Source organism: Lissotriton helveticus, chromosome 1_1 (assembly GCF_964261635.1).
Source record: "Lissotriton helveticus chromosome 1_1, aLisHel1.1, whole genome shotgun sequence".
Classification (NCBI taxonomy): Eukaryota; Metazoa; Chordata; class Amphibia; order Caudata; family Salamandridae; genus Lissotriton; species Lissotriton helveticus.
The window spans coordinates 1,385,091,157-1,385,116,138 of record NC_136057.1 but is presented as its reverse complement, the minus strand read 5'-3'; the positions used below and the strand labels follow the sequence as shown (position 1 = coordinate 1,385,116,138).

Sequence of the window (24,982 nt, the reverse complement as noted above, 5' to 3'; positions counted from 1 at the left end):
TCAGAGGAAATAATTTATTCAAAGCAGAGGGCAGAAAACAGAGGTCACGATGAAAGAAGGTTCCTTGGCTTCGGAGGTCCTCTGCTGGTGCAGAGACTGGATACGCACACTGAGGTTACTCTGTTGGAAAGAACGGTCCATCTGTAGGGCGTGGCTGCTCTAGTCCAGCTTCAAAGATTTCACATGGAATCCCTCCACAGACAAGAAGGAAGCCTTCTGCAGGCCCAGTCGGTTGGGGAAACTCATCTCCTGGCCGCCCGGGAACTTGATGGTCAGATGATCCTGGTCTAAGTGTATGCAGATCTACAAGGGTGGGCGAGAGGAGATGGCATCAGGGAAGCATTCCTACCAGGAGCAATATGGCAACAACGCTCCCCTACCCAGACACTACAACGGTCTCACACACACCCCTCCCCCACCCCATAACACCATCTGAATGATCTCGGTGCCGCCCCCAAGCACTTACAAAGGGTTGTAGCTCCCAAATGCTTCCTATCCAATGTTCTTCTCCCCACCCGCATTCCAAATTCTGGTAGCCCTTGGTGCATCCTACTCATCCTTTGGGTGATCACCACCCATCCAGGTCAATATGGGCACATAGAGGTCCACCAGTTTGGTGTAGTAACACTGCATTATGGGTGCTGTATTCACATTTTGCTTCAACTAAACAAATATAAACCAACGACTAAAACCACGATTTCTAGGTGAGATTGACAGGAAACTGCACGCCCTACTGAATGTTCTCATCCATACACCAGAGTTTGAAACTACACACTTCTTCCCTATGCCCTACCAAGACTATGCTAGATAGCCATCAGATCTATCCTACACTCTTCGGTCTCACCCACCTAGTGTTGATAGCCCTCAGGCATCTAGACAAGCTCCCACCCACCTATCTGGCCTTGGTATCGGATCAACACTCAGGACTAGCGGCTGAGGTCCCCATGGACCCCACTAAACTGCCTTGGTTAACCCCTTCCATGCTGATGACGGGCCCCCGGCCATTATGCACCACGGTGGGTGCCGATGATGGCTGGGGGCAGTCATGAACCCGCACACTCAATAAAAGTGCTGCACAGGTGCAGAATCGCGGCCGTTCCCATAGGATTAAAGAATTTCTCCCCCCCCCCCTTCCGGAAGAGAACTCAAAAGATCCAAGACGCATGTTAGAAGTTTTGGAACACCTCAGAGAAGGCATGGAGTTCTCAATTAAGTTCCTCTCCCCTGGTGAGGAAGCAAGTCACCTCATCTCACAGCCATTGACACCTTGGTGTCGTAGTACGAGAACTACTACAGTTCTAACAAGGTGGACATCCCCAAACAGAAGGTTTTGTATGCCTCCTACATATGCAGCTACATCCCCATTGAAAGTGCCCTACTGGAGGGAGGTATCATGAAAGAAGAAATGACTGACACCATCTCTGCCTAACCCACGTGTGTGGTGGTGGTGAGGGGGGGGGGGGGAGAAGTGGGGCATAGAGCAGCAGGTGTCCACAGCTATTTTTTGGCTGTCACCCTCTTAAATTAACAGATTAGAAAGTGTTTTAGCTAAGATCCTAGACTACGCAAGCTAATCACCAACAGTGGTCAAGTGTAGTTTGTCAGAAAGATCGAGAAATGATCTTAGAACCTTGTCCCACCCAAGTCGGGCCAAACAAGACAGAAAATTCCATCCATTTCATTGGACGATAGAAGCAGATAAGGGGAGCATGTCGATTTATTCAGGACTCTGGAGAAAGCCGGACTTGGCCAGACATAATTGGCAACAGGTGATAGCTGTTCAAATATCCTAAAACGGACGATTGCAATGGGTTTTTAATATATATTAAGAGCAGGACACGAGACCAGCAGGTGCCACCTGCCACCCCCAGGTATTAGAGCACTTGACATGTGCACCAGTTACATTACACAAGGTCAAGTTTTTTTTTTTTTTTAAGGGGAGATTAATTGATTTGTATAAAAACAGATGTTAAGCCAATGCCGGGACTGAACCCGCTTTCCCAGTTCCAAAGTTGGGAGCTCTAACCCTTCAGACCCATCTCCTCCCCAGATAGCTAAAGCTACACATTTAATACAGTGATGCTGCCGAAAAGGTGATAAAACAAATCGGGTGAAGTCTTGCATAGGCATTTAGGTCTGGGGCACAGGGTTACTACGGATGGGCGCTGCACATGCTCAGCGGCTTCCTTTGTGCATTTTTCACTAGATGGTGGGTGAGAATGGCCAGACAGCTAACCCAAAGGAGAACCAGGACCCCTCCAGACCACTGCTACTACTCTGCCAACTTTCTAGCATGTTTAGCAATTAATACATGCAGTTTCAAATAAAACTAGAGGAAAGTTATTAAAGCGGTTAATGTTTACCTGTTACACATCAATGATGAAAAAGCAGCAGTATGTCAATGAGTTAACAGGAGAATATATATATATATATATATATATATATATATATATATATATATATATATATATATATAATTGCCACGGAGCACAGTAAGTGCATGTCAAAGGACAGAACCGTATTTCAGTAAACACCAAGACATTCAAAAAACGAAACTGGAATTTCACTTTAACAATAAGTCAGTTCTGTATACATCTGTAGAAAAGTAGCCTCTATTCCACAGCTGATCGGTGTACAAAATATTTTTGGGGAAATATAGCTAGGTATCTTACATTTCTCATTACACACTGTACTCCCATGCAAAAGGGTGTTACAAGCATTACCGAACAGGAGTTCGCCCCAAACATTCTATTAAGAAAATGTTAGTAGAAATAAAACCACAAACAGCTAGTTTTAAGTTTAAAAATGACAAAAACAACAAGTAATACCATCACAAAATTTGCTGCACAATTTGACCCTCCTCGGCTGCATAATTGCAATGGCTCTGTCTACAGCTTTCATAAAAGTGAATCCAACTTTCAAATGCAAACCAAATTATGCAGACTGACCTCCAATAAGGTACAAGGAAGGGTGGGGGGGGGGAGAAATGGTCGTCGTTGTCCAACTCATGAGACAACGACAGATGCAGCAACAGTTTAAGGATTAATTAATAAACTAAAAGTTGGCAAGGCAGCCTTGAGGGAAATGCAAGATAGGGGTAGGGGGTAAAACAGGAGATCGCCCCAAAACATTCAATTATGAAAATTAATTTAAAAAAAAAAATTCAAAAGCCAACCATCGACCTAGTAGGACCTGGCACTTCAGGAACTACTTTGGGCGTGGATGTGCTCCTTGTGAAAGTTAAGAACGCTATCACTCAGTAAAGTAAGCCAATGGTTGACGTGGCCTGCCCCGTACTGCAGTCGTGGGTGCAGGAAAAATGAAAGTCAATAACCGACCAATGGGTGCAGAGGGCTGGTTAGAATGATTTTTTTATTAAAAAAAATATATATATTTGAAGTCTTTCATAACGCTATACCCAAAAAGCTGAATATTAAAAATGTAATATTGCATTGCCTGCGCAAATTGTGTTAATTCTGATAAATGGTGGTTTTAACCTAGACACAGTTGTGCAAGTTTGTGAGCTGGAGAAAATATTTTTAATTAGTGTACAGGCACGAGGCAGACTTGCATGTGAGAAGCCAGTCACATGACACCAAGTAAAGCAGGAAAGGCGCTGCGAGAAGAAAGGACGCAACGCTTTATAAGTCAGGATGTGGTAAGAAAACACCCCCACCACACATTTAAAAAAAAAAAAAAACTCTTAACTAGCTACTGGGTCCAAAAAAAAAAAAAAAAAAAAAAAAAAGGAGCGAGGCGCTTGCAGCTAGGCGTAGGCACGGAAAGAAGTCCTAGAGCTGGAGGATTAAATAAAGATCACACGAGGAAACGTTCGATCGTAATCACAGTAAACCGAGGGCTTGGTGCCAAAGGGAAAAGCCAGTGAAAATACACCATTCTTGCGAGTTTACCCTCCATGGAGTTACTGGAACTGCCTCATAACAGTAGCCAAGAGGGCAGGGGTTGGGGTGGGGCAATGACGACAACGTGAAACTGACGATAGAAGCAACGCTGCCAAGAAAGCAAGGTGGGTGGTAATACCATAGGCAATTGCAACATGGATGGGGCAGGAAGAAACACACAGGTGACAGACAGCAAAACAGAGTGCAAGAGGAGATACACAAGAGTGACAGCTGGAAAACATATGCACTTCTATACATCGCTCAACCCAAAAAGGAAAAGCAAGCAGTAGAAGCCAGGCAACATAGATGGTAAAAAGGCCAAACACGATTGACAAGCTGAGACACAAAAATCAGGAAAAACAATGCCAGGAAAGTCAACCAATTGTAAGCAATGGGTGGGCTCCAAGCCGCTCTGTCCTTGGTAGGCCAACAATAGATCCCTCCATAGACAGTGCATATGTCGTCTAGTAAGCCTGACCTTAAAATTAGTAAATCCATCTGCCAAACAGGTTAATCAAAAATAGACTAAGGAAAGAAAACCGCGCTTCACCCAAAAAAGGGATACAATTAAAAACAATGTGGTGATGTTGGACATTAAGAGTAGTCTTCAGAGAGGGTAGATTAGGGCCACATGGGTGTAGCAAACAGTATGGTAGGGGAGAGGAACTGATTTAGGTCAAACCAATGAACAAATTATTGGGGCCACTGGAATTATGAGATTAACCGGCTGCGGCGTTTTCCGTATCTTTATGGATTAAATAAATGTGTCACATAATCCATCATCTGCGGATTAACAAAAGTGTTTCTTGCTCAAGCAGTTCAAAAGTTACTAAAAACACTGACGTGTTGCAGTACAGTGGAAGGCCATTCGCAAAAGCTGACCGAACCCGTCTGTTGCTTATTGCTATATGTGGGTGTATTTATGAGGTGAATACAATGTCAAGCGTGGCAAGTGTAAAAATGAACATAAACCATCACAAAATTTACCTTATAATTTTACTGCATCATTTAGTCAACCCTTCTGCATATTTTGGCCCTGCTGCACAATTCAAGTTGCTCTGAAAATTACATATAAATAATGTAGCAGCAGATCCAAAGACACTTTAGGAACAGAAGGCATTTGAATTCCTTTTTTGAATGTTATTGGGAAGGGCATGATACAACGAGCTGGTGAAAGAAAAATCCAGATTCTAGGCACACTGCCCCCGAAAGTGTGCTTCATGCCTCACTCTTGAAAGTGGGTGGCATGAGCAGGAGACATTCTGCATTGGGCCACTCATTGGTCAGAGTGTCTCAATTTATAAGCTAAATAACTAGAAGTGTGTAGGGCTTTTCGGGAGATGCGGGGAGTCTTGAATTGGGTTTTAACTTCCATGGAAACCATTGTAATGGAATCAAGATAGGAGTAATGTGGTCAAATTTCATGCATCGAGAGGCAAGACAGGAGGGGGTCATATGGGGCACCTATGTAAAGGGAGGGGCAACTTGAGTTTTGAAAGGCCAGTGAGAAACTCATCTTCTGATACAGAGAGGAAAATAGCTTGAAGACTTTAGGTCAGGTTCCAGGATAAACTGCCCAATTCCCTGAAAAAACCGGAAGTGGTAATGGAGACAATCGGTTACCATTTTTCAGGTTATTACATACATATCAATTTGGAGATTATATACAAGCCATATACTCCTAAATAAAGCATGATCATCATGTTGTAGTTGATATTTTAAGAGTGTTCATGCAAAGTGAGCTATATTTAATGTAGGCTTCAGTTTAACAACCCAAGCCAACATTGTCCCCCTTCTCTCGTTTCAGAAGAAAGGATCGAAGCTGCAGTCGTTTAATTAATTTAATGGTTTAATTGTTTAGTACCTGTGAAACTAGATTAGTAGGTGTAGGTCGAGCATGTGACCTCGCTTGCGAGACTTGTGTGTAGTAATGGGATTGGAACCTCCCCATAGCTTACCATTCGTTGGCAACATTGTCGCTCTTTGCTGCCTTCTCGTTTAGAAGAACTTGCCGTGCACCACTTCCTTATAGTGCCATGGTGCAGGGACCAAGTACTGATTAAGGACATCAGATTAGCGGACCTCCGCTGGTTAGCTTATTTTTTTTGCAGTTTTATAGCGTAAACTATCAAATGTTTTAGGGCGATTTACAGGAGTACCAGTTACGTTACACAAGGACATTGCTTTTATTAAGCATGAGGAGATGAAGTGATTTGCCCAGAACCACAGGATGTGGAGTCAACGCCAAGATTGAAACCCGTTTCTCCAGCTCCAATGTTGCCAGCTCGGGCTCTTACATAAGTTACTCTCCTGCTCACACTGGAATTCAAGCACCATTTATGTGCTATGACGAGGTAAACGCCACGTCATAGCTTTTAAACATCTATTTTCTTGAAGTTATATTTCCCCCTCTCCCAGTTTCTTCTCATCACGTCCTGGATATTGTTTATAAATCAACTTATGTTTATTTTTAGGTTTGCCTCCAGTTTCTCAAAACCATTCATCTTACACAACCGGGGGTGGGGGCACTTTTGTATACCTGAAGCTAAAAATACTGGACCTGCGGCAGTATCTGCTAATGATTTCATCTGGATAATTCATTTAAAATAATTCACTGTTTGGTATTTTGATGTCATTCATACATTAAACAGCTATTCTAAAGCAATCAATTAAATGTTCCAAAGAGGTCTCCTGGAGGTAGGCTCTGCATCACGTCTTGTGATGTCACACGCTGTTGGAAGGGCTGGTAATGAGCTACTTCACTTTCGAAAACTTTACTAGTTTTGTGATGTAATGCCAGTGTTAAAACCCCGTGCCTATCCTTTTTTTCAGTTTTATAGAAGAACCGAAGGTATACGAGTGCTTTACATTAACAGCAGTTACCTTACACAATGGGGCATATGATAACAGGGTTCTGCTCTCCAGGAGATTGAGGGGGAAGGAACGGGGGAGTGGTCGAGTCCAAAATGACAGACAACCCGTGAGCTACAATTGGGTTGACTGACACTCCCATGTCACTCCTACACATATACACAAAATTCGGCCTACCAGTCACCATTTTAAGGTAGACACTGGGGCTGGTATCGGGATAGGCAGGGAAAAAACATTTTCAATATGTGTTGATAATTTCTTAGGGGGGGGGGGGGTCACAATGGAGGGCTCCCCGAGGTTGGCAAAGCCGTCCAGCTTCTTTGCAAAGCCAGCCGCATGAATGTTCCCAAGACAGAGCGTGGGGGCTGACCATGGTGGGCCTCGGGGGGGGGGGGGGGGGGGGCGTTGCAGCATTGGCTTGCCCTCCAAGCCAGAATTAATGGGGCAGAGGCGCATCGATTCTGTGATCCCTGTAAAAAGGGTCCTGCTGTGAGGGCTGTGGTAAGTTGGAGTGCACACCACCCAAACTTACCTTCAATGCATGTATGTGGTAAAAACCTCATTGTGAAAGCAGCTTCCTGTGATCTGGAGATTGCTTTGGGGAGGACGTGGCAGTGGAAGGCAGGACAAAAAGGTGAGTTGGCTCGGCAAGGGGTGGTTTGTTTGAAAGGTTTTATATAGCGCTGGCTAAATCCGGAGGTATCAGAGCGCTTTACATGATTATCAGACCATAGTTGCAGGTTACATCGTTAGAAAGGTTATACAGTTATTAGAGCATAGCTACAAAGTTAAATGTTTGTCTCGACCTAGTGTGAAACATCACTCTCACCAGATGGAAACGAAACCATAACAGTCCAATCAAGTGCTCCAAGCCGTGCCGCAAAGACTGCAATCTGGTGCCTGGTTCACACAGGGAAGCCCCACACCCCCTAGAAGAGGTGCCAATGGTCACACAGATGGTAGGGGTGCCTTGGTTTACCACTGCAATGGAGTCAGGCAAACCCGGGGCCCAATGGGGGCGGTGGGGGTTGTAGGGAGCAGGTGCCGGGCTGGAAGGGTCAGGGAGGATACAGTCAAGCCAGGAATGGTAGGGGGCCCAGGATAAAGCAAGGAAAAATCTGGTATTGAGCGACAGCGAGGATAAAGGGGGGGGGGGGTGAGGACAGGGCATGGGAGGAACTTGGGCAAGCTGAGCATGATATTTTTGGCCCCTGGCGCAGATTCATAATCCACTAGAGTAAATGGCATAGATGACAGTCTGGGGCAGTTGCCAGGGAAGCGGTGAGGTCACTACGGAGTCTCTGGAACATTCCTGAGGGGCCAAGACCAGAAAGGAGACGTTTGGCATGGTGTGACGTTTACAGGTACTTGTAGTTGTGTGCCAGGACAGGTAGAGAGGGTAGAGGCAGGACATGCTAGTGCACTGGGTCTTTACAGACCCTTTAGTAGCAGTGATGGACAGTGGATCAGACTTTGCAGAGTCTGGTGTGGCTCATTTACCCCAAGGTGAAGAGAGAATGGTCTGGTGTGTCTGGCCTGATAGTGTCATAGGACGACAGCTCTGGAAGGTCTTGTGGGACCTCTGCCTCAGGAAGCGCAGGTGGGTATTGTGTGGTCTCTCGCAAGAAGAGACAACACAGTACTCCTCATATGTAGTGGGATGCCAATGTGATGGATGCCCTCCCCTAGTGGGGCTTTATGGCTGGATTGTGTTGGGGAGAAGACAGAAGGTATGAAGGGGGAAGGTGACCTGCAAGACAGAGCTGGTTCAGTGTGAGGATACAGGGGGCGGAGAGGTCCTCAAGGTGGCCAGATGGGTGGTGCATTGTAAACAGGTGTATTCGTTCCATGCAGGACTAGACTGAGAATAGGAAAACTGGTGACTAGAGATGCTGACAGGACAGCAAGTTTCTGTGCAGACAGCGATCCTGCAACCAGCTAAGCATGAAAGGGCTTAAATTATTTAGAAGGGGTGGAGGCTAGCAAGAGTGATGGACAAGTATTTGGACATGAAGCTGCAAAAGGGCAAGTATGGGAGGGATAGAGGCGTTGAGACAGAAGAGGCTGGGACAGTTTTTAAAGTGCAGGTGGGGGTCTGCACAGGTAGTGATGGGAAGGGGGAGGAAGTGGTGTGTGCGCAGGGCAAAATGAGGGAGCAGCAACAAACTGCATGGAGGCGGCTTTCAGGGACATGGAAGGTTGCAAGAAGGAAAGTAAGTCAATCAATAAGCATTTATAGAATGCACGACGTCTCAAACCAAGTGTCCAGGAGCTATAGGAACCCAGAGAGCTTAGGGTGAAAAAAAATTGCCCTTCGACAGCGCAAAACCGTTGGGGGCTCAATTGATGAAAGCAATGAAGGACATGGCCCGAAAAATGCAGGTTTTTAAACTATTGCATAGGGAGATCAGGTCAAAAGAAGGGTCAAAAGTGGAGTAATAAGCTCTCCATGAGGCCTAGGCTGCAGGTAATTGAAAACTGGAAATCAGCATTTTTGATTTACACCAGTGCATACTGTGAGAAATTCCCAGAACGCTGAGTATCGCTGTTCAAGTATATGGATGTGATAAGGCTCACATCACCTTTGGAGGGTATGCTAGGGTGAAGTGTGATGGGGAATTCAGGACAAGCTTGGCTGACAATGCAAAAGGCATATGTGGAGAGCTAGATAAATATTTGGGCGCCATACCATGGGGCTGGCATGGCCTGCGCTGACTGTCTATACAGCCAGTGGACCGCCACGGACCTATCAGCCCTTCTACATGAGGCCCACCCAGGTTGGGGTGGGTGCAGCAGGACAGCTAAATCAGAGGGTGGCATGTTCGGTAACTGTGTTCAGGCTGCTGCCAATGCATACCAAGGATTTTGAACTGTTGTGTACACAGTTTGAGGGACACTGGTAACTAGATAAAACACGCAATCGAGCAACCAATGGTAGTGCTTTATTTGAAAGGTTCAGTTCTCATTTCCAATGGTGTTTCATACTGGTGTCCGATTTTGACTCACACTATTGGGATAATTTCTTCTTTGTGGGTCCTCACAGTTCGACAGGCTGCCAGCGGATATCGATTATAAAGCGCGTGGTGGACATGGGGGTGACCCTGGCAGAAGACAGTGGTTTCAGCTACAGTTTTTTATCTTTCTTTGCATCGAACGGACACCTAAAAAAAGGTAAACTAGGCTTCCAGAGAACAAAAAAAAGTGACAATGTTGCAACTGATCGAGGGAATGCAGAGTAAGCTGATGCAAGTGAAGGAATTACAGGTCATTTTAATTTTGCATGCAGAATGGTGCAGGCAGGACTTTGGCATCTGGGGATGGCATTATCTGTTCCATCTTAGCCCCACCTATGCGGTCTTTGAAAGCAGGATTTGCAGATGTGGCAGACAGTCATGACTGAAATCAATGGGGTGTCTTTGGAGGGCCTTGGTGACAAAGCTGAATTAAGATGCAGGTTTTGTGGATGCTGCAGGAAGAGCATGTTTTGGCATCAACTGGCAGGGACATTGGTGAGCGGAACAAAGGCTTGAGGCGAGACGAGACGGAGGGAGGAGCATAGCTTTCCTGGAGTGGTTTCCATGGTTGGTGGCGCTGGCATGGTGATTTTGCAAACTAGTGTTCTTTAATGTGGCTAACATGGAAGTGGTCCATTAGCAGTTGGCCCATGGTTCAAGTTTTGAAGTCGTTGACCGTTTGTGCAGACCCATTTCTGCCAGAGCATTTGTTTCAGGCATGCACCAGGCCAAGATATTATTACAGACTGTCGTTTTCAGTGGCAGAGGTTCTGTGGTCTTGTGTCCAGAGAGGACAGGATGGTGATACAAGCCGATATCCGGAGAGTAGGAGAAAAATGCTGCAATTGGTAATGGGTTTCTTTGCCATTTCTACAAGATGGCGATTTGGCCAAGCATGGGAATTTTTGGCACATGGGGCACAGAGGAGCTGGAATTGTGAATATGGGAGGAAACAGGAGGATGTGGTGAACTTTATCATGTTGTTACTGCAAAAGGATTGCTCCATGGTGACAGTTGCCAAAAACTGTTTCTGGCTCGGTATTTGTGCGGTTTGATGTTATGGGGCTACATGCTCTTTGCCAGGGACCTAGGTATGCTGCTATTGGGAGGCTGGTAATGAGGGGGGCATGTTAGCCGAGACCTTTGGTTCGGCCAGTTTTTTGTTAAGTAATTAATGCATTGCCCTCCAGTTGAGGGAAGCTGTTTTGTTTACTTGTCTCAAATGTTCCAAGTTTTTGGAGAGTTTAGGGTGTCAGAACTTCTGGGGCGAAAAGGGGTGATGGGCCTATGCTGGTCAGAGGTGCAGGCAGAGCACGGGGGAGTTCTGAGGTCCAAGGTGGATCAAAAGGGGAATGGGCGACTGGTTGAAGTCACATCCGCGTAGGAGATATTGCCTGGTGTTTTGGTAGTTCAAAAGACGAGTAGGCGATGCACTAGGTATGGTTTTTCATCATGAAAATGGGTCGCTGGTGTCAGCCTTCCAGCTTTTGCAAGTACTGTGCAAGGATTTGAAGCAAGAGTGGCTGCTAGCAGAATACAGAATTGGTCCTTCAGAGTAGGAGCAGCTACTGAGGCTGGGATGACTGGGTGGGGAAAAGAACAGAAAGCGATTGGGGAGGTCGTTGGACTGCTATTAAGCTTGTGCGCATTGGGGAGCGTTGAGGTGCATTGTAACTATCCAATTATAGGTTTCACTTTTAAGGTTCTGTGCTCGGACCAGATTTCCAGATGAACGTCTGGATTGTCAAACTCTTGTAAGAGGACAGAATCACAGGCAAAGTGAGAGCTCTGAGTCACAGCTTGGTGTGTCACAACAGGGGATTAAAGTAGGGAAAGGGGGAACATTATGGACGGAATGGCTTCCTAGTTTGATTTGTTTAAAGGATTCGGGTGACTACCCAGATGCACTGGTCATTCACTTAGGGTAAAATTATTTGGTTCAGAGAAAGGTATTGGCGCTGTTGAAGGCAGGTGGGGTAAATACTGAGGTCTTGGGCAGGGACTCATTTTTGTGGAGTAAACTAGTTCCACACTGTGGGTGAAGAGGGGCCGGTGCCCATTGTCAAGGTACAGAGGAAAATCAATAGGGAGATGAGGAAGTTTTGTAGAGAAAGAAGGCTGGGGAGAGTGGTACACTGAGATTGGTTTGAGGCAGCATATTTTTTTACAGGGATGATTAGTGCCCTCACTTGTCGGACAAGGGTATGGATCTCCATTGTAGAGATAGAGGGGCCATGCGAGTTGCTGGGTGTGCGGTGGTGGCCAAAACGTGGAGGGCAGGTTATGTGAGGATGCAGAAAATCTCCGGTGAAGCTTCTGAGTGGCATTGGAGGAGAAGCTTTTCAGTCCGTGAAGCAGTTTGTATAGGGATGGGGGGGAGGGAGGACTGTTAACAAGGGGAAGAGATATTTTATCTTGCAAATGCAGGTAGTTGAAGATTCGAGTTGGATCAGTCCAAGTTGGTTTTGGTCAAAATAAAAATGTAAAGTGCTGTGCAGGAAAGATGGTCAAGTTAAAGGCAAAATGCTGGTGGTACAGTTAGCGGTGGGGGTAGAAAAAAGCAGTAGGTGCATTTCCTGAATAACGAGGCTTTAGTTCTGCAAGGCATTTCTGCCTAGGGTTTTGGGTAATGTTTTCGTGCTGTGCACCTGCTTCAATAAAGCAGCCATTGCCATACTAAGAAGTTGTCAGCAGTACATTTTGCACCCACTTGCCCACAGCACATTCATTTTTGTTTGGCACGAGGTGATCAAGTGATTAGCACAGAATCGTGGGAGGCGATGTAGAGACTAACCAGGTTCCCCAGTTCCAATATCAACAGCTCTAGTCATTACGCTACATACTCACCAAATCAGCAGTAGTGCAAGCAGTAGCCTCTGGCATGTTTGTTTAACAGGGGGAAAGTGCTTGGGTCTTCATTAAGTGCAAGCAGACTGAGCCACAGCCTTAACCACATGAGCATTATGTTTTTGGATTTGCTACGAAAGACCCAACCATGGTAAGCCACTTGTAGACCCTGCAGTCTTACTCACCTTTAAGAAATGTAGTCTTTTAGAAATGAGCTAGGTCCTAGTAAACCTATGAATTTTAAAGGCATGCTGTTAAGTTTGAGATACATTTTTCAAAGCACAGTAAGGTCTAAAATAAGTCTGAATTCTTAGTGCTGCACTGACTTTCATTTAAGGGCATTCTGTGCCCTGTATGCAGATATAGATTTACAATAACTTCTACTTCTGGTGAGGATGTGCACGATTTGCAGCTAAATGAAGCTGGATCACAATTGCTGCACTGCTGTCTGAGGTAGACCATTCTTACCCAGAACATCCTATATTTTGACAGTTGCAGCTTTCTTCCACTGGTGCATTTGTTACCCGATCAAACGCACCCTCAATGCAGCCTAAACTAATACAAGCTTCATGATTGCATCCACGTTCTGCTTTATGCTGCACGTTTCAACGTTAATGTCTTTGAACAAAGAGCACAACTTTCGTTAGAGCTCTGTAAGTATGCGGCCCTTGCCTCCTAATCATTAGCCTGGATTTGCGTGAAGGCATACTTTAACCATTGGTACCTACGCTGCGGCTGTCGCTGCCTTACATGGGCCTGTATTGAGATGTCACAGGTTCTCACATGTAAGAGGTGTTGCCTCATTCGCCAGAGTGACTGAAGTAGGCCGGTTGCTCCGACTTGCTTTTGCAGTTGGTGAGTGGCCATCGCTCTGAAAGCAGTATACAGACTGGTGTATTTATGAAATACTCCCATCTTTTGATTGTGCCTTTCAGGTACGCTATGAAGTACTGTGGAGTGCAATTATGTATTCCTTTATATAGGGACGGACTGGGAACAGCAACCAGCCCTGGCTGATTGCTGCTCAACCGGCCCTGGGAGGGGGCTAGTAAAAGGAACTGTTCCAGCTTTTGTTACAGGGGACTGATACTGCAGCAAACTAGCCCTCAGTGACAACTGTCACCCACGGCCAGAAAACCAGCCCTCACCTCTCTGTCCCACTAGGGAAGTGCCTGGTGCCCGCAGTTCAGCCCTGCCTTTTTAGGCCAAGCCAGTGAAAGCCTGCGCTAACTGATTAATAGCCGGTGTGGGGACACCATCCCCACAATCCTGCTGGTGCTCCCTCAGGGAATCTGCTTGGGTGGCAGGCCTCTGGCCCAAGGGCTCGAAGCGCAGGGGGCCCCTGCAAATTCCATTATGCCACTGGCTAGCGCATGTGCTCTCACTTGCGAAATTCATGTCTAAAGGGCTTTAAGCCTCCAGCTTACCATTCATTGGCATCATGGTCTCTTTTGCCCTTTTGAAAGTATTTTTTACATATTTAACGTATCTCCACCCTACCTGGTTTATTTTCCCCTTCCACCCTCGTGTTCCTGTTACTTGGGGCGGTGGAAGGGGGAAAAAGTATCAGTCTTTGCATGATGCTGCGGTCAATGATTTTTTATTATTAAATTGCTTTCATTCCATGCCATCCTCTCTCTACCCTAGAATTTAGCTTTGACATACTTACAATCTCCCTCTCCCGGCCCCCCCAACACTCTTGTCTCACCTCCTCTACTCTTGCTTCTCCTCTCCACAGTTTGATATCCTTTTATACTCTTCCTCGTCCCCTCCCGCCACCCATCACTGCAATCTCGACCTAACAAGTGCTAAGGGGCCAGTGTGGTTGCTTTTTTTAAATCATCCTGTTAGCCACCCCCACCGATTGCCAAAGTCAAAAGCTCTCCCAGAGGGAAGACCAGTTGGCTTTTCCAAAGCTGGTTTTGTATAGAATGACTAGCGAGGTTCCACGCTTGTGCAAAGCGGACCGAAGTGTATCATCCGGTTAGGAAATCTCAAAAAGGCCATGCAGCTGAAAACATACATTGTGAGATGCCTGCTAAAGTTGTCATCAGTGCGCTATTCTCATCGGTCATCTCTTGGAACAGTGGGGTGTGTAAACTAATGAAAGTTGTACGTTTAATCATGGACTGCTTTACTAATTAGATTCAGAAATGCTCTTTCCACCTGCGAGAGTAGATTCCCTATTTCCACTCACAAAGCCTTTGTTCCCTCCCAGAGACCCTGAAGCAAATTCCCTGATTAACGCAATTGAAACTTGCAGATTCTGCCTCTCAGAGGTTTTACTTGCAAACACCGTCAACTCCCTTCTTACCCCACTTCTTTCAATTTCTTAGCTTAGTCGCAGGAGAAACTAAAATACTCAATTTGCCCGTTTACTTGATGAGTTATGAATGACTAATTTAAACTTGAATTTGTAATTTTCCTAATCTGCTAATGGCTTACAAACCTATTCTGTCATTATTGAGAGGCCAAACTTGCGCAACTAATTGATGAAGTGCTGATTTGTTAATCTCAAACCTCAGCCAGGGACGAAAGGTCCATCTCTTCAAGTGCAGTTTTTACTCTACATTGTGCCAATAATCTGTATGATGGAAATCCCATTTGTTACTGCAACATTAATGTGCACTTTTGGCCAAGGAAAGGAATTTATTTTTACGGTCAAGTGTCATTAAGGATGAAGCCTAGAGATTTCGGCGTGTCCGCAATAGTAACAGATAACTAGACCCATCCATCATGGCACAGGTAACTTAAAGTTTTGAGAGCGATTAGTAGGAACTTTGTTTCAGAAGAGACGAACTTAAGGTTGGACAGCCAGTTTGCTTTCAGGAGTGATGAGAAAGAAATACTGCATAAGTGGGGCGGCACCAGATCTGGAGGTAGACTTTGCATCATCAGCAGCATATTGGTGGAAATGTCATTACCACTCTGACACCCCATACAGGGTAGTCAGTAGCACCCTATTGCCCAATCATCCGACCCAGGAAGGGATAAGGAGAGCCCAACTGCTCCATCACTCCATTTTGTGAGCAAAGGTGACCGCACTGCTCCTTCACCTCATCGGCGTGGACCACCTGTGCTTAATCTCACCTGATGTTGTGAAGAGCAGCTCTAGTGCTCCAAATGACCTTCCCCAATGTGGGGGGGGCGGCAACGCCACTGCTCAGCCTCACCTCCCCAGTACTGATTAGGGGGGCTCGGGTCATCCTCAGTGAGATTTCCAGAGTCCACGGCTCACCAAGCCCTCCTCCCCCACCCACAGTAACTTTATCCTCATGTGGGAGAGGAGTGAGCGCCCCAAGCACGTGACCCACAGTTTAGAGAACACCAAACAAACATGAAGACAAAATGCAAACGCTGGCAAAAGCCACTTCCGTGTCACGAGAACAGTTAGATACGTCATATGGTGCCGCAGTGTCAGCTCAACTCACGCTGGGAGAGTCACCAAGCCCTAGGGCCGAGACTGGAGCCGTCGCCTCGGCCAGAGGCGCCAAGAAACGGAGGAAAGTGAATAGGTGTCCGCAGAAGCATGCGGCCTTCTAGGTAAAGAAAGCAGTGCGGTTATTTCCATCTTACTCCTTATAAAATAAGGAAACGTTTTTTTTTTTTTTTAACCCAGTCGAATGGAGCACCTTCAACCCACACTTCAATATTTTTTTACAAATAACCCTCACTTATTGTAGAAAGTTTGCTTTGCGCGCGACACTGAGCAAGGGGTGCTGATGTGAACAAAAATCCTGCAAGGTGTAGTTTCCTTATGATTAGAGAAGAGACCGGGTTGGGTCTGGCTGGGGGAGTTTCAGAGTGCGCCCCCGCGCGGCCGCCCCTGCTCACCTCGGTCTTCTCCCCCTGCTTGAAGGGGAAGGCGGTCTCGCGCTGCTCCTCGCCCCAGCTGCCCGCCGCCTTGGAGTTGCAGACGATGGTGTCGACGTCGCCCTCGTGGTCGAAGCGGGGGTTTAAGTGCAAGGCGATGTCCGAGTTGTCCTTGCCCAGGTTAATAACGAAGCTGGAGGGGAAAAAATATTGCGCTCACAATAGGCAGACATAGCAGCACAGGGGCAGTGTTCTAAAATGTACCCTGTGGACACAGACCCGGGTTGGGAGCGTGAGGTGGCATGTTGAAAGGGGTACTAGTGTGCGTTACATCTTCACAGTACACGCCCCCACTCAACTGACTCAGACATTTCCTGCACCAGCCACTGCCCCAGTCAGGCATTTCCTGCACCATCACCCTCCAATTCCCTCAAACACAGGTGATTGTCCTGCACCCCAACTCTAATTATCCCAGGCAAGTAGTTTGCCCTCTCGCTCTTCAGAGTAGCCTTGCACCTTAATCCTCATTCTGTCCCGCCCCCTTATCCCCAGGTAACCAGGCACTTGCCACTTAAAGCGCTCCCTCAACCGCGAGAGGTCTCACCCTCTCCCTACTTACCCCAAACTCCTCTGCTTCAGCCTTGAACACAGTCTGTATACCCCATCCCTGTATATCAAACTTCCTGCGGGCCTTATTCTCCTTCTATGCTACTGTCCCGTCTACTTCTACCTCACCAACCTTTAACCACCCCCCACCACCACCACCACTGGACCCACCTACTCCTAAACCTAAGTGGTCATATTCAGACAAAGCTCCGTCTGTTTTTACGTCACTACCCCCAGATACCCCGGCCCCATCTTCCTCTACCCACCCCAATCAATGATTCAGATAACCCGGCCCCTTACCACTTGGCATCCGCTGGTATCATGCCCTTAATGTCAAGGCATTTGCCTAGCTGGAGGTTCAGATTGTGCACTTCCATTCCCTGTAAGGCAAGCAAAAGACATCAGTATTGTAGGGGTGATCGTTTCACCCTTGCACCCCTTCCTTTGTCAATATTATTATGAGGGGGCAGCTGTGGAGTTTGGAGTGCTCTTTTACCCAATTTCAACATAAAACAAAGCTAGCATTCATAATTTTTATATTTAAATGTATGACGTGGATATCCTGAAACTGGCATGGAAGGCATCCGCAAACATAAAGATGGACGTAGTGCGAAACTTTTCAGACACTCACCCCCAGTCACAGATCTGGGTTGAATCAATCATCGCTCTTTAGCTCCCTTTACCACCCCAGATCAGACCCAGCCATAAGCAAATCAGTCTTGACCCTGCGCCTCATGGCAACAGTCCAGTCCGAACTGCCAAGCCAGGTCTACCCTGGACCGGAAACACGCATCCTGGAACTGGTTTCGGGATAACACCCATCATCAGAATGCATCTGACCATTATGGACACATGTTGGAAACGACGGTTTTATACTTTAAGCTCAGAGCTAGCATTGATCGAACTACGAGTACGTAAATCTAGTGTCCAGATTGGGTTTAATCTGACCACCAAACTAAAATAGGATTTGCAGTGAAGCCAGATGGATGGGGCCCAGAGATGCTGCTATTCTATTTTTACCCAATAGAGCAGGCTATGTCTTTCGGAGGAGCTGTGAGGGAATGAAATTTAAGCCAGGAAAGAACTATATTTGGTGTCATGGACTGCTGCCCGATCTGAGATTAGCCTGTGGTAACTGATCCACAAGTTTTTTCTTCCAGAAATTGACAGTTTACACTTCCATGTGTATGCACAGGCCCCCACCCTTGCCACAAGTGAAAACCTTCCACTGTAAAGTAAAGCCTGCAGCCCCGGGGCAGCGGGTGAGATGTAGCACAGTATTATGGACTCTGGCCAAAGACACGATAGGTCCACTGCACACGTCAGCTGTGTGATTGCAAAATGTATCCAGACCCCCAGAGAGCATCATAAGACTGACGCGTTCTCCCCTTGAGGGTTCATGTCCGCAAATGTTGAACGAACCCTTTGATTGCCTGATGGCTCTATACCCAGCCTCAAGTTTTGATTGTGACACCAGAACCCATGACTGAATCTCTGGATCATAACTTTTCAAAGAACCCAGGGATATCTGTACCCAGTCTCATAGTCTGTCATCAGAACCGTATGATGCTAATACAGGACCACAACATAAGGTTTTATGGTTTGCAATTGTCACCAAGTCTCTACACAATGGCATTATAGAACCACAGCAGGTTACCAGCCTCATGCTGGTTCATCACTAAAGTGATGGCATGCAAATACTTTAAGGCCCTATGACAACTGAAGTCCTTTAGAACAGACGATGGAAGGAGGAAACAGAAGGCAAGGGTGAACACCACAAAAGAACAACTTTCCCGACACTGGTCATCTTGGCGTGTAGTGGGGCAGGGGCAGTATCGACACAAGGTCTGGGTGGGGCAGGGGCAGTATCGAGTCATTAGATCTGTACATACGAGATGACCCGATTGTAGGGAGAGGTGTGGCGCCGCGGCCAGGGCGACTGACGCTGGAATCTGGGGATCAGGGTACGATCCCGGCTCCGGCGGCAGGTTAGTCCAGCACCATGTGACTCTGGGCAATAGCTCGCTTAATCTTCCCGACGGCCCCCAGCGCCTAGAGACCCTTACGGGTGATTGTGCGCTTTACAAATGTGGATTATTATTATTATTATTATTGAGGAGAGGGAGAGTGAAGGACTCAATGAAGCACATTCGAGTCACCCCGCATGCACTGCCAGACAACAATGACTACAGAGGAGCAATGCTGCACCAATTGCTCTCAATGCATTAACCCACCCACATCTGCCAATGCTTTAAGGGTACACTAATTACCCACCCAGCCCAGGCAGACGGAATACTCTGCCAGACTAGCCCATACATTTCTAACATGTCAAAGAACTCCACACATACCAAAACCACACCAGTCTCACCCTGCATGCGGCACACCCAACCCACCTTCAGCCATCAAGGTGGATCCACACCATTGCTACCATGTGTGCCATAACTGATTCACCACACATGCACCTTCAGGGTCATCCAGCCACACTGATTCCACCTGAGGCACCACCACACTAACAGACTGACAACAATCTGAATACACTCAGTGTTTGACACCCCAAAGCTTACCTCCAAATACCCATCATTGCTGAACGAAAGACACCAATGCCCAGCCCACTGTGTATACCACACCAACCACAGCCATCCCACACACCTTATGACCAACCACACAGGTATCCACTGTTACACTAAATCTTACACAGCAGCCAACACACCAGATGTTGAATATGCCCGCCCACACGATCACCACACCCAGACCAGCCACAAAAAAAAAAAAAGGTCAGCTATGCGCCATAAATGCTGTATTATGGCATGTGACCCGAGAGCACAATAGGCCTGTGCCCCCGTTTAGCACACCCCAGAGCACTTTGGTATAACAGAAAGGGCTACAGATTCTTGTGCAGCCCTTTGCGTGTATAGAGAATACTGGCGCTCATATCAGTAACATCACCAGATGGGGGTCAAGAAACTGGGGGGGGGGGGGGGGAGAGACCAGGCTCAGCAATCTGGAGATCATAAAGCATGGCACTATGCTGAGTGGGCCCTGTATCTTGGGCCCTCCCTGCACTGCAGGTCCTATGTTACACCACTATTTGCAAGCGGGCGTGGCCCATCCAAATAAGGGAACCCTTTTAGCCCTGCACCATAGACCACAGTGAAGAGGAAAAATTAAAAAAAAAAAACGTCAGAAGGTGCACCGAGTGCCCCACCTTGGCGCACGGTTAGTGCCCCCCCAGAGAGAGGGAAAGAGGTCCTATGGACCTCCCACATAGCCCATTGCAAGCAGGTACAGTCACTCACTTCACCCCCTCTTAAAAGTGCAGTGATTTGCCGCCTTCACAGTAAAAATTGGGGCAGCTGCTGCAAAAAAGTCAGTTTTTCACTTGAACGCACTGCCCCCAAGGCAGCACGACCTGTTTGCACAGGACGCACTTTTTGAAAGGTGTGCCCCAGGTAAAGACAGAACGCCGTATTCTGTACTATGGCCCCAGGAATTGACAATGGACACACGGCTGTGAGTACCCAAGCATAGAGAAAGAAACCATAAGCAACAAATGGCACTCAACTAAAAGTGTTATTCAAAATCATATGCGCGTAAACAGGCCACCAACACGACGCCTCTATCCGCCAAGACCACCTACATTAACTCAACCGTGGTCGCCCTACAGTATGGGCCACTCCCTCCCCAGACTGGAACACATCCCCTTCTTTGGTCACATCCTCGCCCGCTCAGTCCCACACCCTGACTGCTCTGCAACACACTCACTCCTCATTGAGGGACACCGGCACAGTCCCTCGCCTCCAAGCCAGATCTCGCCTAGACCCTCAGGGTTTACATTGTTTTCGAGGCGCGGTTAAACAAACGGTGCTATGAAGGATGCCCACGAGTGAGTGCTTCGAGGAGCGAGTCTCAAACCCGACGAGGACTGCATCAGTGAGTGGCACTCGCACCCCAGGAGTCTCACACACTCCCCCAGACAGATCAAGAGACCACCCGCTCGAGGAGGGAGAGATCGCGTCGCACACTCCCCCACAGTGAGACTCGCACTCAATGAATGAAAATTCAAGCGAGTAACCCCACTAAAGAGGCTGCTCAACCGAGCGGAATGTCCACTCGGTGACTGAGTCTGTGCTGTCACCTGGGGAGACTGACGGCACACCCTTTCTCGCATCAAACTTTCCCGTCCCCTCCTTGACCACTCCCGGTCGATATTAACGAACTAATAAAGTCACTCATTCCCTCACCTGTTCCATCTTGCCTCTTCTTTGTAAGTGCTGCCGTTCTGCTCCCTCCTCAGCCCCGACTAGTTCTGTTCCTTCCCCTCGTCCCCCTTAAATGACTAGGAGAGGGCCCAAGAGTGTCACGTGCACCCAAAGTCACGCAGCCAATCCGCGGGGAGGGTTTGGCAACCGGCCCAGGTGGGGGAATTAAGTTAACGGACGCTGGACGGAACTGGAGGCAGCTGGAGTCTCCGCGCCCCCTATGGAGTAGAAAAGAACTGCAACAGGCACTCCGACGACCAATGAGGGGATACCAGACAATAGGATGGAGGGCGGAGGGGAGGGGCAGGCTGGAGCAGGGCGGGGAGGGTTTGGTAAAAGTACTATTTTTTTCCCCTTCAGTGGAAAATAGTTTGCAGATGAACTAAGTGAGTGAGGGAGGGGTAGATAGAACATCTACAAACATCGAAGGGAAAAAAGCACAGCCCCTTCTTCTCTAAGGGAGAAAGAAAGGAGCAGTGTAAGCGCCATTTCTAACGACCTGTACAGCATGCCCATTCCATTCTTGGCCTCTCTCTGGTGAGCTGCTCCATGTTTTTTTTATACTTTGGATATTTGTACAGACCACTGTGCCACCCGATTAACTAATCTGCCGGAAAGGTTTGAAGATTAGTTCCATTATAGGCGCAAGACCCCACCCACACCAAAGTAGAATAGGCATGCATGAATAAATACACAACACAACTTCTTGGTATCAACCCACATAAGGCATGTGTAGCTATGCACAAGTTCTAGACCTCAATTCACAATGGCAAGAGGAAAACTACAAGTACCAGAATGCAAAGTGAATTCAGCTAGTAATCCGAGAATGATTCAGCATTGTTCACCTGCCTTGGTAAAGTCGGCGAGTTCTTGCAAAGGTTTTCTGTGGCATGAGACAATCTTAAATTTGCCTTCAACCGAAATAGACAGTTTTAAGGTTGCATTAGGAAGGAAAGGACCGTGTTCATACTGTGCGAAGTCAGGTAAACACATTAGCTAATCACTCCATGATTACCTGCAAGAACTACTTGTGTGCAGACCCCGAGGGGGGCACCCAGAGAAGTTGGCCGTGATGTGGGAGACCTAACACGTGCTGATTTCTGACTGAGTAAGTAATCAGTTAAGTTCAGTTCAGTTAGTCTTTATTTCGATTATAACAATCATACAATCACAAGTCAATAAGGTCACATCTGCCTGCTTCATGAAGCTGCGCATGATTAAGAAGATCCTTCCCTACCTCCCCTTGGACGCCCGCCGAACAGTCACTCAGGCCCTCATCACTTCTCACCTGGACTACGCCAACAGCCTATACGCTGGCGCTCCACAATATCTGATCGATCGGCTCCAGATCGTTCAGAACGCGGCGGCTAGACTGATCGGGAATATCCCCTACCGTCAGTCAGTTGCCGCTTATCGCAAAGAGCTCCACTGGCTTCCCATTGCAAGCCGCATCCAGTTCAAGATCCTCACCCTCGCCTTCCGAGCTATCAACGGCCTTGGACCTAGCTACCTGAAAAAGCGAGTGTCAATATCTCATTCCGTTAGATCACTGAGATCTAACAACTTACGCCTCCTGATTTCACCTCGCTTTCGACGCGCCAGAATGGGCGGCAGAGGGTTCAGCGTTATCTCTGCTAAACTGTGGAACTACCTCCCAATCGATCTTAGGTTCTGCCCATCTGAACCCATCTTCCGTGCTAGATTAAAAACCTGGCTGTTCTCCGGATTGTGATCCCTATCTTGTTGATATCCTTTTCCTCCCCTTTTCCCTTGAGGCTCTGGTTCTAGCGCCGGGACACCCCTTCGGGGGTAGCTGCGCGCTGTATAAACTACATAAATAAATAAATAATACAATACATAATATTACTATAAGTTAAAAAATGCATAATAGCAAGCATATATAAGATTCCATTACCAACTTATAGCTAAAAACGGCCCACAATAGGATAAAACACATTCTCTAAAAACATGATTTAAAAATTAATACATGTATAATAAAATACATAGAACAACACGAGAACAAAAATAAAATAAACACACCTTAAAAGTACCAATACATATGTCCAGAGAGAAATAAGACTACAGTTCCAAGCATTGGGACTAAAACATTAATTCAATCTGACAGGATTGATATACCCTCATCGTTTTGGCACGGATGATCCACATCCAACAAAAAAACTTAGCAACTGCAATCATTATGGATTCCTGTGTGTTTGTCTTCAAAATCCTTAATGCCTCCACACCTGTTCTTGTTCCCAAATTAGAACAGATGGGTTTGAGCCACTTTTTTCCTAGGAATCTTGTAAGCTGAGCATACAAAAAAAGTGTGAGCTAATATTTCAATCATCTGTGTTGGACATGTGCTGCATTTGTCATCTGACGGGGGATGCCAACCACTTGTGATTGCTTTTATATCGAGGGAACCCACGCTGAATTGATGGTATAACTTCCTTTCACTAGGCTTAGTAATGACATCCCAATAAGCTTCAAACTCGGTATCATGTTTGAACTCCAAAAATCCCCTTGACAAAATGGATCTCGTTACTGTTGAGAAGCGCTTAATCTTAACCATGTTCCAGTAAGCTGCCTTAAACTCTTTTTTTGGCGGAAATAGGTTGTTGACGGGGTCCTCCCACAGACTGCTCATCTCCATATCAAGTAAAGTCATTTTTACTTAATTTAACCAAGAAATCCTATGTAGGCAGTCAGCCCCCTGTAGTTCATAGAGAGCTTTAGCATATGTCGTGACCCGACAGCAGGGCACTAGGACCCACGGGGTCAGGTGACCTCAGGAGATGGACACCGGACACCACATCCGGTCAAGGGGGCGGAGGGCAGATTACAGGAAGCAGGGAACGAGTATGGATGCATGTACCCCTAGCTGAAGCAAGTGATAATAAAGACAATCTCCAACCATACCTGATCAGCGACTCTTTCCTTGGGGGACTCTTGGCGGATATCACAACTGGCGACGATAGGCGGTAACGGATCGACGTGGTGTCCACATCGAGAAGGATCAAAAAACCAGGTGCCCACCCTGGATCACATCGTGACGGAGAAGGAGAAGGAAAGAGTTTGGCCCGTGAGTAAACAGCAGCGACGCGGGAGCCCACCCCGAACGCTGCGAAGAGAAACTGACCAGAGCCTAGTAAGCGCAGAGCGCGAAAGAGTGAAAGAAATTGGCGCAAGCTCTCGCGAGAGTCTTCTCCAAAAGGCAATGGGTCTGAAACGTGCTGTAGCCTCAATGGTGTTGCAACTCAGATCTAAATATAAGGGCGTGAGTGGAGTTGATTGCGGAAGGCCTACTAGAGCTCTCATAAATTTATTTTGAACAGCAGAGAGTGATGATCAAACCTCAAAGCGCCAAAGCTCAGCACCATACAATACTGAGGAGCTAATTTTAGAATTATAAATCTTTAAGGCAGGGGCAATGGGCTTGGTCTGTGCAAGCCTATTTTCTTTTATGAGTGCACCAGCTAGTTGAGCGTGTTTGAGGACCAGCATATCGATCTGGGTTTTCCAATTCAATCTCCTGCCTAATGTAATCCCCAGATAAGTAAATACGTCTGTCTGCTCTAGGAGGACGTTGTTCATAAAGACTCTTCGTTTTATAGCTTTGTGTTTGTGGAAAACCATAAACTTGGTTTTCTCCGCGTTTACCACTAGCTCA

General features: G+C 46.9%; 1 protein-coding gene across 1 annotated transcript; it reads right to left on the bottom strand.

The window, feature by feature from the left end:
* LOC144825206 (16 kDa beta-galactoside-binding lectin-like) lies at positions 1 to 21,435 on the bottom strand. The gene is made up of 4 exons (XM_078684057.1): positions 21,295 to 21,435; positions 17,354 to 17,433; positions 16,469 to 16,640; positions 1 to 303 (listed from the first exon to the last, which is right to left on the bottom strand). The coding sequence occupies exons 1-4, from the start codon at positions 21,301 to 21,303 to the stop codon at positions 160 to 162; spliced, it is 405 nt and encodes a 134-aa protein (XP_078540183.1). The 5' UTR covers positions 21,304 to 21,435; the 3' UTR covers positions 1 to 159.
* Positions 21,436 to 24,982: the final 3,547 nt, after the last annotated feature.